Source organism: Oncorhynchus tshawytscha, linkage group LG13, assembly GCF_018296145.1.
Source record: "Oncorhynchus tshawytscha isolate Ot180627B linkage group LG13, Otsh_v2.0, whole genome shotgun sequence".
NCBI classification, from domain to species: Eukaryota; Metazoa; Chordata; class Actinopteri; order Salmoniformes; family Salmonidae; genus Oncorhynchus; species Oncorhynchus tshawytscha.
In genome coordinates, this window is record NC_056441.1 from 64,476,954 (window position 1) to 64,491,469 (window position 14,516).

Sequence of the window (14,516 nt, forward strand, 5' to 3'; positions counted from 1 at the left end):
TATTCCTTTAATGATCCAAGAGTGTTGTTTTTACAAGCCCTTATCAAATCACTGTCATGGGTGAAAGAAAATATATTGTTGTCCAATTGTTATTGAAGGTCAGTGTGAGAGTAGTTACGTTTATGTAAATAAAACACCTTTTTAATGCCCTGCTATGGGGCAAACAAACTAACCCAGAGTTTTGTTTGGTCAAACAAAAACTAACCCAGACTTTGAGGGCAAACAAAAACTAACCCAGGGTTGTGTTGGGGCAAACAGAAACTAACCCAGAGTTGTGTGTGTTTTGCTGCAAAGAAGAGAGAGCAGAGCCAGGAGGATGGACAGATTGTGAAGCTGTCCAGGCTGAACGGAATGATGAAGGCTGAAGAAAAGGAGGAGACGAGAGAGTTGATCACTGCTGCCCTGAGGGAGGCCCTGACTGTAACGGGATTCGTCCTCCTCTGACGAGGAGTATGAGACATCGGACCAATATGCAGCGTGGTACGTGTTCGTCATGTTTTAATGAACAAAATCACTGAACACAAAAATACAAAATAACAAATAGAAAGACAGAAACGAAAACCGAAACAGTTCCGTGTGGAACACACAGACACAGAAAATAATCACCCACGAAACACTGGTGGGAAAAGGCTACCTAAGTATGATTCTCAATCAGAGACAACTAACGACACCTGCCTCTGATTGAGAACCATACCAGGCCAAACGCAAAATACAACATAGAAAAACAAACAGACTGCCCACCCCAACTCACGCCCTGACCATACTAAAACTAAGACAAAACAAAGTAACTAAGGTCAGAACGTGACACTGACTAAGCAAGGTAAGGAGCATACCTTCAGTGCACTTCATAATCACTGCAGAAATATAGTCAAGGTACTGTAACACTGGAAGCATTAGAGAAATATAATGGAATTGTGGTTGCACTTTTTTTTACCGTACTGAAGTGCCCAGGTATGCATGCACTTATAATTTACATGGTGGAACGTTACTTCTAGCCATGTTTTCAAAACATTCTCTTTAGGACAAATGGCATCAGCAACTGATGTACCATCGTTGGTCCTATAGTTCCCTTAATAGCTGCCACTTCGGTGGATAAATTATCCAGCTTCGATAATCTGCTCTGAAACAGACCCATAGCACCAGATGCATCAGAGCAGCATGTCCTTAACCTTTGTGTCTACGGAGACACTGAGGGAAAAAAGTGATAATTCACTAGAAGAATAATAAAGGGGTCATAGGGTGGGGAGGTACTGTGTGTGTGTTGTCTAACGGGATGAGGAACGGGCCAGGATGGAGTGTGTGTAGGGAGAGTGTGTGTGTGTTGCTATGCAGAGAGGAGTGGGCTAGTGCCTTGAGTGTGTGTTGCCTAATGCGGTTTAATGATGCAGCCCATTCCAATGACCCTCTCTTCCTTCTCTCCACTGCTGCTCCTGCTGGCGCCGTCTCCGGAGACTTCACTCGCCTCTCCTCTACCCACTGCTATAGCCTTGACTCATGGTCCTCAACATAGTGGTGAGCATCAATATGGCAGGTGTAATAGATTTATAGATTTCCTTCCTGCATTTGTAAAAGCGCTCTAATGCCTAGAACTTGCTAATCAATCCACTGGTTGGTTGCCTCTGCTCAGCAGAAAAATACTTTTGTGCTTTCAGAAGTCTTAGTTTGGAAGACTTCCTTTTTCACCTGCATTTGGTTTGCAGTACAGCATTTGGGATTGCATTGAGCAATATCATTCTATGGTCATGTAGAATATGGTAGTAAGGTATTGTAGACTGACATACCTGTTACAGTAGTTCATCCCCTCTTACAATGTGTCAACATGCTGCCTGAGCATGAGTAATGAACACTACTATTTAACCCATAGACATACAGTTGAAGTCGGAAGTTTACGTACACCTTAGCCAATTACATTTAAACTCAGTTTCTCACAATTCCTGACATTTAATCCTAGTAAAAATTCCCTGTCTTAGGTCAGTTAGGATCGCCACTTTATTTTAAGAATGTGAAATGTCAGAATAATAGTAGAGAGAATGATTTCTTTCTTTCATCACATTCCCAGTGGATCAGAAGTTTACATACACTCAATTAGTATTTGGTAGCATTGCCTTTAAATTGTTTAACTTTGGTCAAACGTTTCGGGTAGCCTTCCACAAGCTTCCCACAATAAGTTGGGTGAATTTTGGCCCATTCCTCCTGACAGAGCTGGTGTAACTGAGTCAGGTTTTTAGGCCACCTTGCTCGCACATGCTCTTTCAGTTCTGCCCACACATTTTTTATAGGATTGAGGTCAGGGCTTTGTGATGGCCACTCCAATACCTTGACTTTGTTGTCCTTAAGCCATTTTGCCACAACTTTGTAAGTATGCTTGGGGTCATTGTCCATTTGGAAGACCCATTTGCGACCAAGCTTTAACTTCCTGACTGATGTCTTGAGATGTTGCTTCAATATATCCATGTAATTTTCCTCCCTCATGATGCCATCTATTTTGTGAAGTGCACCGGTCCCTCCTGCAGCAATGCACCCCCACAACATGATGCTGCCACCCCTGTGCTTCACGGTTGGGATGATGTTCTTCGGCTTGCAAGCCTCCCCCTTTTTCCTCCAAACATAACAATGGTCATTATGGCCAAACAGTTCTATTTTTGTTTCATCAGACCAGAGGACATCTCTCCAAAAAGTACGATCTTTGTCCCCATGTGCAGTTGCAAACCGTAGTCTGGCTTTTTTATGGCAGTTTTGGAGCAGTGGCTTCTTCCTTGCTGAGCCTCCTTTCAGGTTATGTCAATATAGGACTGGTTTTACTGTGTATATAGATACTTTTGTACTTGTTTCCTCCACCACCTTCACAAGGTCCTTTGCTGTTGTGTTCTGGGATTGACTTGCACTTTTCGCACCACAGTACTGTATGTTCATTTCTAGAAGACAGAACTCGTCTCCTTCCTGAGCGGTAGGATGGCTGCTTGGTCCCATGGTGTTTATACTTGCGTACTATTGTTTTTACAGATGAATGTGGTACCTTCAGGCGTTTGGAAATTGCTCCCAAGGATGAACCAGACTTGTGGAGGTCTACAATTTTGAGATCTTGGCTGATTTCTTGTGATTTTCCCATGATGTCAAGCAAAGAGGCACTGAGTTTGAAGGTAGGCCTTGAAATACATCCACAGGTACACTTCCAGTTGACTCAAATGATGTCAATTAGCCTATCAGAAGCTTCTAAAGCCATGACATCAATTTCTGGAATTTTCCAAGCTGTTTAAAGGCACAGTCAACTTAGTGTATGTAATCTTCTGACCCACTGGAATTGTGATACAGTGAATTATAATTGAAATAATCTGTCTGTAAACAATTGTTGGAAAAATTACTTGTGTCATGCACAAAGTAGATGTCTTAACTGACTTGCCAAAACTATAGTTTGTTAACAAGACATTTGTGGAGTGGTTGAAAAATGAGTTTTAATGACTCCAACCTAAGTGTATGTAAACTTCTGACTTCAACTGTACATATATTCACATACAGTGGTGTCTGAAATTATTGACACCCTTGATAAATTATTGTATAAAAAAATTGTTGTGTAAAATAAACAATGAAATACTGAGCTATATTGTATTCTTAAAAAAATGGGAAATTATAATTTTTTTACGAATTCAATTGCTCATAGAAAGAGATTTTGTTTAAAACGTAATACTTTTTTCCTCTCAAAAAGTAGGGGTCAAAATTCTGGACACCCCTGTTTTCAGTACCGTTCAACACAATATCATTGTAATTGGAGTGATACATTGAAATGACATAAGTAATTTAATAAAAAGAATAGTCTGTTGTGTGATAACACCCAAGGATGAAGAAGAAAGAGACCAATATGGGCGTAGAATGAAACAGATGGACGTTTTCCTCAGGTTTAATTACATTACAAATAGTGGTAATTTATAGCAAATATGCAGTTATTATAATTTACTGTACTATTTTTCTTGTTTGGTCAATTTATTTTTTGTTTTGAGGAAAATAAGTGTATATTGTTCCTGAGAAGAGATTGATATAAATTGACTAAAAATGATTTGAGAATGTTTAAGTATGTATCAAACTATGGAAGGAAATTAGGAGTAGTGACTTATGTGTTATGGGTTAGAAAAACTGTAACTACATTGGGGGCTCATATATGAAGGTTATGGTAGCGGAGGGGTGTTATTTCTAGAAACAATGTATATTAATAGACAAGATAATTCACAGAAAAGGAAGGACAGTTGGTCTTATAAAAATATAGGGATATAAAATATAGGGACAATTCTAAAAGTAAATAGAGTATTACACATACCTAGATTATGGTAAAAGTAATAAGTAGTGGCATTTTGAACACTAGAGCAAAAGTTTAAGAAGCTTAGGACTTAGTTTTGTTCGGATTGGATATTCTTCCAACTGGAAGACACTTGACTGATTACATGTTATTCTTACAGCAGTTGCTGTAGGGACCATAATTTGGCTATCATTATGAATATTTTTGTGGCAAGAGGTCAGGTATTTACATAACAGAATGTTTACATAGGGCTGTTATTTAAAAATTAAGATTTTGTGATCTTGCTATAAGAAGAAAGTCTGTTGTCAGGAAATAACCCATGTGTTAGTGTTTATGTCCCCAGGAAAAAACAGCACATAAGAGGCCAGATGGAAGGGCATGGGCTGAATACTGGAGACTGAGTGTACATGAAGATACACCGGGCTGGGGATATACTTCTTACAGCACCTGCAGTGGTAAAGATCATCATGTCTCTCTTTGGTGGGTGCATAAGTTTCACAAGAAGTAAGGTCCAGCTGAATAATGGGTCAGCTTGAAAACACCATGACAGAGGACGTGAAACAAAAGAGAGAGAGAGAAAGAGACTAGATTCCACTGTAGACATACTGGGTTGAGTTAGGGGTTACTTGTTTTATTTGTTAATTAATGTATCATGTGAAAAAGGTTAGATGTTATGGTAGTTGTACTCTAAACAACATGTTGAAGGCTCGATGTGAAAGCCCATTCAGTGTTGAATTACTTCAAGAAGAAATCATGTTGATTAAGGTTATGCACATGCTTATCAGTTGAAATAGAGCAGATGGGGAACTAAGTAAAAAATGACATGATTTGGGAACACCTCTCAGAACCTGCGGCCGAAAGGGGAAGACTGGATAAAAGCACGAGGAAGCCAAATAGGGCCTCCATTTTTGTGGAGTTCAGCAGAAAAGTATCCTGGAGGCATAGAGACAGGTGAAGAGAGAGTGGGAATTGTCATGGTCTCAGATTTCAGTATTCATGAATACAGTCATGCATAACACATAACATTGTCAATACTGTTATGTTTTGTCCTTTGTTTTCCAAGTCTTATGTTTAGGAAACCAGATGGAGAAGGGTTCACCAGCTTCAGCTGGAATGTCAGTTTGTGTGATGAGTGATGGAAGTAAGAGAATGTATGGTGTAATCATAGAACAGAGGCCATAAGTCTCTAAGTATGAATGCCCCACAGAAAGAAGACAGAAACCTGAACCAGGACGAGAGGTTCCACATCTGATGATCCAAGGGGACCAGAAGGACCTCTCCCAGTGATACCAGGAGATCTAGTCTACGTTCGAGTGTTCCGAAGGAAGTGGGATCAGCCGAGGAGGGAAGGACCCTACGAGGTGGCAACAGCCACAAACACGGCCGTCCAAGTGAAAGGAAGCAAGATGTGGTATCATCTAAACCACTGCACCCGAGTCCCGACGGAGAGAAGGACACAACCATACAGAGATGAGGACACAGAAGATGCTGATTCACCAGAGGGGACCCCGGAGGGAGCAGGAGCAGCGGAAACGATCAAAGCGCCGGGGAGGAATCAAGAAAATGGCAGACCAGATACAACGAGTGCATCAACTAACTCACTCAGAAGAAGCACCAGGGGAAAAGAGCCTGAAAAGAAAAGAGACAAACAACCAAAGTTTCCTCCAGTATGGCCAGAAAGCCCAGAAGTGGGGGGGGTAACATGTCTGCCACTCCTGATGATATACCTGTTGGGGCAGACCTCTTTGACAGAAGCCCTCTACAGTGGGACCCCGAGGTATCGCCTAAAGAATGGGAACATCTCTTCCCTGAAATGGACACCTTCCAGATGGAAGCCCAGTCCGGCCTGAGGAGGGAGCCTCAGGGGAAGAAAGAGGAGGAGAGGCCTCACAAGGAACAGAAGGAGAGACCCCACAAAGAGGAGGAAAAGTCCAGCAAGCTGAAGAAAATGGGGATTTCCCCAAAATTGACTTTTCAGCTCTTGAATTGTCTCCATAATGAACAATTGAAGTTAGAATCACAGAAGAACAATGACATTGACATAACAGAAGTAACAGTGAACACTAGTATAGCAACAACAGACTCACGCACAATCAAGATGTAGGGTGGAAACAGGAAGAGAAGAGAGGAACCAGTCGAACAATCTAAAAAGACTGACAAGGTTAGAATCTCTGTTCCACCTCAACACATAACTGAAACAGGAAAACAGAAGAACCCTTACCGGAGATTGCATTCGGTGGATGGACACATCATCGAACGAAGAGAGAAGTCATTTGGGACTCAAAAGGATGTGACCTGACGTTAACCAAAGAAGTAGACGAGTGGGTGCTCACCATGAATCAGATTGAACCAGTTGAAGGTGAAGAATTAATAGTTGAAAATAACGAGAACAAGATTGACCGAAGGGAGTAGCTCCTCAGTCATTAGAATTGGTCTTACGCCAATACCTAAACAGGAAGAGCCTGTGGTAGCTAGAAAATCACCTTTGTCTGATCTTTTGATAGTTCCTGACCTGCATCATTTGAAGAAATGTGTTAAATGTAAAATGTTCAATATTCAGAGAAAATACTAAATTCCTTTGTGTGACATAGAATGTAGGATTGCTCGAGGGAGCACTAGAGGCAGAACCATATTAAATGAGACTGGGTTGGGAGACAAGGATTGTGCTGCCTATGACATTAGAACTGAATTAAATGGACCTCAATTAGACAGAAGTACTGTGGTTAAAGGAAAATATGAATGTTTTTACAGCCATAACATCGAAGGAATTGATGTAGGAAACACCACTGTAGAATGTGATACTATTTGGGTACTAGAGACTGCAGGGGTTCGTAGTAATAAAGATAAAGGGTTGATAATGCATAGAAAAGGGGTGTGTGGTACAATAACTCAGGTTGCGCCATCTCTAATTATGCTAAAAAATCAGGACAGAGGTGTTGCGGACAGTTTCTGGATGTGTGGGAAAAACAAACTGTTGAATGTACTGCCAGATGGATGGACTGGTCTTTGTGCCTTAGTTAGAGCAATTCAACAGGTTACTATTATTAAGTCACCCCATGATGACTATGTTAACTCTAGAGTAAAGAGGGCGTATGAGAAAGACCCTGAGGTATACCTTGATGCAATTGGACAGCCTAGAGGGGTACCTCGGGAGTTCAAGGCAAGAGATGAAGTTAAATCTGGATTTGACTCTATATTTTTGTGGATAACACCAAATAAGAACTTAGAGTGGATTAATTACATATACTATAACCAACAGAGATTCATTAACTATACTGACTCGGCTCTAACGGCGTTGGGGGAACAGGTACAGGCTACCAGTAAAATGTCTTGGCAAAATAGACAGGCTCTCAATTGGCTTTTGGCAGAGAAGGGTGGAGTTTGTGTTCAGGGATGATTGCCGCACCTTTATTCCCAATAACACTGCGCCTAATGGATCTTTTGCAATCGCTATGTCTAAACTTAAAGGTTTACGAGTAGAGGTTATGGCAAATGCTGGGGTTGACTCTCATGTTTGGGATTGGTTGGACTTAGCATTGGGAAAATGGGGAGCTATGTTTGCTAGGATGGCCATTATGCTGGGCGGGGGGTTATTGGCTCTGGGTATTGTATTTTGCTGTGTTTTACCCTTGGTGAAATCACTTGTGATCCAGACAACGGTTAAACAGATGTTTGTAAGTAGAGCTGACCCTCCGGTGATAGTTAATCCTGTGCCGGGTAGCCCAGGCCACTATACTGATGAAAATGGAGAGTTATGCAATGCGGTTGGTGGACTCCTTGACTGCCCCTTTGGTAATCCAAACTGCCTGTATGGAGTGGTCCCTGGAGGTGGGTACGCTTGCCATTTCGTAAGGAAAGTTTACCTGTATATGCAGTCATTCCAAATTCATAAGAAAGTATACTGATACATATCCACAAAAAGGGTCATTTCCGTAGTAAGTGCAAGAGGTGCTATGTAAGGTTTTAATATATCTACTTTTGCTCACAGCCTTGTGTTTTTGTATGTTTTGTTGAATGTGTTTGATAGGTATATCAATGAATAAATCTGGTTTCTTTTAATTAAAAGTTAGTTTTGCCTTCTAAATACTAGGTTAATTTTAAAAACATGTAGGTAACAGTGGGATATCCCGGTTACAAGTGTCTACGGACCATGTCCTGAATCTTCTAACAGAGGTTGGTATCACTGGTATCACGTTTGTTGGAGAGGTGTCTGAGAGGGAGGATCATGTTGAAAGCTTAAATTTAGAATGATGTTGTGTCAATTTTATTTTGTAACTGCATGGAGGCCTCGTGTTTTCTCATATTCAATTTATTATTATACTCATTGCTTTATTATATATATTTTTTTCACATAACTGAGATAACCTCAGGCAAGGCTATGTACTTACATGCTCATGCTTCAACAAAATGTTATGTATTATTTTTATTGTTTCTATACCCAAATTAGATCTTTTACTCTTATGAAATACTAGAGATGTTTGGTCTAGTTAGGTTTTCTGTAAATGTTTTTAATTGGATCTTTTACTCCTATCTATGTTATTGTTTGGAGATGTTTGGTGTAGGTGATTAGTAAGCTTTATTTTTGTTAATCAACTGTTGGTATTATGTTCCATATATGTCCTTTTAAGTTTTTGGTGCTTATTAAGCACCAGAGGAGGGTTATATGGGAGAAATTATGTACATATATGGAGGAACATAAATACTGTAACACAAGAGAGAGATACACTTATAGAGTGCATTTGCCATTCTGGTAAAATGCATTGTCTATTGTATAGGACAGGAAGCCAGAGTAAGGCCATGAGAGTATAGGACAGCTGGAAACACTAAAAATGGAGACACATAGGTGCCTAGGATAGCTGGACATACAAAGGTCAGAGGGATATACAAAGGAGGGGGTCAGCCAAATGACCAACTGATGGATTATAGACATAACTCACATATTCTTAGGACATGGAGATGCTGAAGGAATGACAGGGGAGACACATAGTCTGCTGATCCGAGATAAAGAATGCATTAAGCTAAATGCAGGGACAAAGCAAGCCTAGAAAATAGAGGAATGTATAGTATTTTTAGTATAGCTGAGCACGCTAAAAACAGAGGAGACACATAGTCTGCTGATCCGAAATAAAGACACACATACAAAGGAACAGATGGAGCTAATTACAGGGTCAAAGCATATAGGGATGTATATTTTCTTTAGGTCAAAGCAAGGGTCTTGTCATCATTAGGATCTAATGGAAAGCAGATGTGGGCGTTATTGGGCTGAACAAGCAGGATGCACGGATTGGGATGTAACTTCATTTGCATGTGGGAGGGACTCATATGTTATGTGTTTAAATCAGGGCGAGTGCTCTGAAAAAGTGTGTGTTCTGCGGACCACTCCGGCTTGCGATACTTCTTTTATTAAAAGCCTATTGATTTCACAAAGTTCTTGATTGCGTCATATTTGAACCGATTTTCCACGACAGTGGCTACTTTGAAGAATCGAAAATATATGTAGATTTGTTTTACACTTTTGCTTACTATATGATTCCATATGTGTTATTTCATGTCTTCACTATTATTCTGCAATGTAGAAAATAGTAAAAATAAAGAAAAACCCTTGAATGAGTAGGTGTGTCCATACTTTTGACTGATACTGTATATATTGTATATATACTGTACATACACTGAGTGTACAGAACACCTGCTCTTTCCATGACAGACTGACCAACTATTATCCCTAATTGTCACTTGTTAAAACCACTTCAATCAGTGTAGATGAAGGGGAGGAGACTATAGAAGGATTTTTCAGCCTTGAGACAATCGAGACATGGATTGTGTATGTGTGCCATTCAGAGGGTGACTGGGAAAGACAAAAAATTGAAGTGCCTTTGACCGGTATATGATTGTAGGTGCCAGGCGCACAGGTTTGAGTGTGTCAAGAACTGCAACGCTGTTTCCTGTGTGTATCAAGAATCGTCCACCACCCAAAATATTCAGCCAACTTGACACAACTGTGGGAAGCATTGGAGTCAACATGGGCCAGCATCCCTGTGGAATGCTTTCCACACCTTGTAGTCCATGCCCCAACGAATTGAGGCTGTTCTGAGTGCAAAAGGGGGCACAATTCAATATTAGGAAAATGTTCCTCATGTTGTACACTCTGGATGTTAGCTAAAGAGTCCTACCTCATTTGGAAAGGAGACTTCTCTGCCTCTAATTAAGAGCATAATGTTGTGAAGGCTAAATGTGTCTGTATCAACAGAGCCAACATTTTTATTTGAGCTTTTTTCTCTACAGATTTTGTCAATATTTCATCAGTATTAGCCTAAAACTTGAGCCTTAATGAGCGAAAAGTTTGGTATTTGTCGATGTAAAATGTATTATTAATTTCAGATCTGTAGAGGAGCTCTCGGACAGGACTGAGTAGGGGAAAGAGTTTGAGAAACTCAAGTGTAGCGCTGGCCTACTGGGTTTCCTAGAGAACTCAGCATTATTGATAAGGGAGGAAGATCTCAGTGTCTCTTTGAATTCTGTGGAAAGTGAAAACATTTTATTTTGTTGAAATGGTTATTTTTTTACTTTGTTTGTTTAGAACCTAACAAACAACTAGTCAAATCTCAAATCAAGTTCGTTCACCCACTGGGTCAATCAGCTGAAAGGACAAAGACATGTTTCCACCAGCACAAGTATTTATACCCTCCTTTAGGTGTAATCTCCTCCTTGCACCTCTAAACACTGCATCTTTGTTGCTAGGCAGGAAGTTATGTAATGTGTGTAATATCTGTTCCATCTCCCTTCATCTGACCTGACCTCGGCCCACATTCCCCGCACTACTAGGTGCCTCCTGTATATAGCCTCGTTATTCTTATCGAGTTACTTTTTATTTTAGTCTACTTGGTAAATATTTTCTTAACTCTTCTTGAACTGCACTGTTGGTTAAGGGCTTGTAAGTAAGCATTTCACGGTAAAGTCTACACTTGTTGTATTCGGCGCATGTGACAAATAAAGTTTGATTTGATTTAATCCGCAACCAAGTGATTGCCTCTTCCCTTACTTACTTTCTAGACCCATACTTCTTATCCACCCTCCATTGACCCCACCACATACATTCTTCATACATGTAACCATTAACTTCTAGCATATTCTAAAACTAGAACCCAACCAACAAAACGGACAATATATAGTGTACCTTCACATCTCAATTGTAAGGATATGGGTTACTGTTGTTTTACGAGTAGACTGGTGACTGTCTGATTACTTTCATGTAGCCGTGGGAGATTAATACAGTGTGAAAGGGGGATGACTGCAGCTGGAGTGGGTGGCTATAAGCCGTACAGCAGTGCAGGTTTGGAGGTCATCTCTCTCTGTGGCTGGCCTGGTGTTCACATGAGCTTCTCCAAATAGATGGGTACAGTTAATCAGATCCACTGAGAGGGAGAGGAGCAAAGCCTACCTCCCGTCTACCTCCCCCTCGCTCGTTCTCTCTCTGTGCAGACAGACATAAAAGGCAGTTGAGGCGTTTGAAGTGTAGGTTTTTACCTAATGAACACCGGAAGGGAAAGGGCCCTCAGATTAGACTCAACACTAACTCCCACTAGGCCTTGTTCTCTTCTCTGTGCTGCATCCAGCACCAGCCAGTCTTCAGCAGAATTGTAATATATCTGAGTTGGAACAACAGCCCCAGCTCCCGACACCTCCGAATTTGCCCCACGTGGGTCGACAAACAAGTAATAAACAGTAGTTAGCCTGTGCTCAGGGGGATTGTGGGTAAGAACATGATTTAGTGTGTGTGTGTGTGTTTCTGACTGTGTGCGTGGTACAATGGATTTCCTGTGGGTGTAAAGGAAGCGTCCTGGATCGATAGCCAGCCCCCCCGTGTTTGGGTAAATGGTAAATGCATCTTAATCCCCCATCGTGCATCATATCGTTGGGCCTTTGCTAGCATTGCAATAGACTGAGTTACATTTTATTTACTTTATTTTACAGCATAGCTCAATTACACCAGGCTTTAACCTATCCAATAACAGGAGGACACCAGTCCTGAGAACAGTGAGATCAATAATTACTCACTTTTGAAGAACATAAATCTGATACAAGCTGGCTGACTTTTGTTTCCAAGGTGGGACAAGGCTATAGTTAGCTGCACAGTAACCAAAGCACACCGGGTGTCCTACTAGGATGAAAGATGACCTGTCAATGCAGCCATTATGAGCACTCAACATTTCAACACCTGAAATGTCATGCGGTTTTTTCTCTCTCATGGCGTCTATATCATGCTGTTTTACCTCACACACAGGACTGAAATAGAACTTCTCATAAATGCTGTGTCTTTTGAAATGCATACATGGGAAGGCCCCCCTTGAATTCCTATGAAGAACCCTTGATATAAAAGCACTGGCATGTATCACGATGATTTAAAAGAGACAAATAAAAGTATTATGTTTGATGGGGCTGACTTCAGAGAATGGCTGTCAGAGCTTGAAACACTGTAAATGAGTAGTCCAATCCACAGCTGGTATAGACAACCCTTCATCATTATGTATACTTATATCACACTCAGCCTCAACACCTTTTGAAGTTATGTTACAAATTTTAATGTGTGGGCTTTGCTCTTGGGAAATCACACATCATACTTTTTTTTAATGCTATTGGCAAATGGTCTAGTGCCTTCTCACGTGTTATGCAATCAGTATTACTATGTTACCATGTAACATTACAAAAGTTGCAATCTATCTACACATTTTGTTGTTAGGACAATTTGTTTTTAATTGTTTTTCTACAGAACTCAGTCAAATGGAATCTCACACAGTGTCAATATACATCTCCCTCCCTTCTCCCCCCACACACAAATCCACATACATTCATTCTCACAGAGGGATACGTAAAGAAGAACACGAAGGCAAAAAAATCTATCCAAAACAAACTGACATTCACAAATAGAAACAACTCAAAAACAAGACACCCACTATACAGCATGTTCTCTAAGGGTGTTTTCAGACTTGGTCCCTTTCAGACAGTTTTTGTGACACTAAGCTCTGCAGTTGGCTTGTCATTATTCCCACACCACACACTAGACTACTGCAACACCGTTTCCACTGCCTTAACCCATTCACATTGGAGAGAGAAGTTGATGATGTGCCTGTTCGCAGAAAAATCGTGTGCTGTTTTTGGATATTGATTAGCGGTTGTCAAGGATGCACAGAAATGCCAAAATATGTGTGGAGTTTTGTACTGACATGAGGTCCAGATTATTTGTTTGCATTATGTTGATCAATAGGCTAAGAGAGCTTCATAAACTGTTTATTCGAATGTGGGGTTTAAATAGTGTGAGAAGACAACATATTTGGTGAGAATCACAACATACTGTATGTACAAAATCTAGCTCTTAAAGGGGCGGTAGCCTATACAATTTTCAATTAGGCCTACATGATTTATTCTGCAGTTATTCTACTGGTATTTAATATGTTACCAATAATATTTACATGTTAATATGATCTTCGCATTACAATGATTATGTCTCATCTTTAAAGAAAATGCAATCTATTAGCTTCCAAAGTATAAGTCGGTATATCTACAGTAGCTGTCTGATTGCACATTCTGATGGAATGGCTTGTCCTGTACTTTTACCCAGAGTGCATTGAGTGAATGTTGGAAAAATATCTTGGTAACTTTCTTAACATAGCAATGTGAATGCAAAGAGGACTTGGACCTCAAAAAAGATGAAGTGAACTGGCAAATGACTTGAGTCCTCAATCAAAGGCAAGGGCAGTGTGAATACAAAAAGAACAGAGTATTTATTTTTTATTTTTTTATTTTATTTTTTTTACCCCAGAGGACTGAGATTGGTTATATTAAAGAGGACTATATGTGAAAACACCCTAAGATTCCAAATTTGATCAAATAGGTCTAGTTTATGTTTGATGTTATAATATATAGAGTCTAATGGGATGTATACTGTAGTTCAGTCCTCCAGTTAGTTATTGCGGGTGGATATGAGGCTTTCCAATTAATGGCCATACATTTTTTTGTAGCAATTAGACCTAGATTACAAAATGTTCTCTGATATTGATCCCTAATATTTACATTTCTCAAAAGACATGATTGTGGTGATGGATGGCTATAAATTCCTAGACACAATGAAATGAAAGCACATGCAGTACCAGTCAAAGGTTTGGACACACCTACTAATTCAAGGGTTTTTATTTATTTTTACTATTTTCTACATTGTAGAATAATAGCGAAG

The 14,516-nt window shown here is 40.1% G+C and overlaps 1 protein-coding gene across 1 annotated transcript in view; it reads left to right on the forward strand.

Annotated features, from left to right (window-relative positions):
• tyw1 (tRNA-yW synthesizing protein 1 homolog (S. cerevisiae)) overlaps nt 1–14,516 on the forward strand; it is a 104,938-nt gene that overhangs the window by 18,475 nt on the left and 71,947 nt on the right. Inside the window, 2 exon segments of the mRNA XM_042294944.1 lie at nt 295–420; nt 7,154–7,160. Coding sequence (XP_042150878.1) covers nt 295–420; nt 7,154–7,160 — 133 coding nt within the window.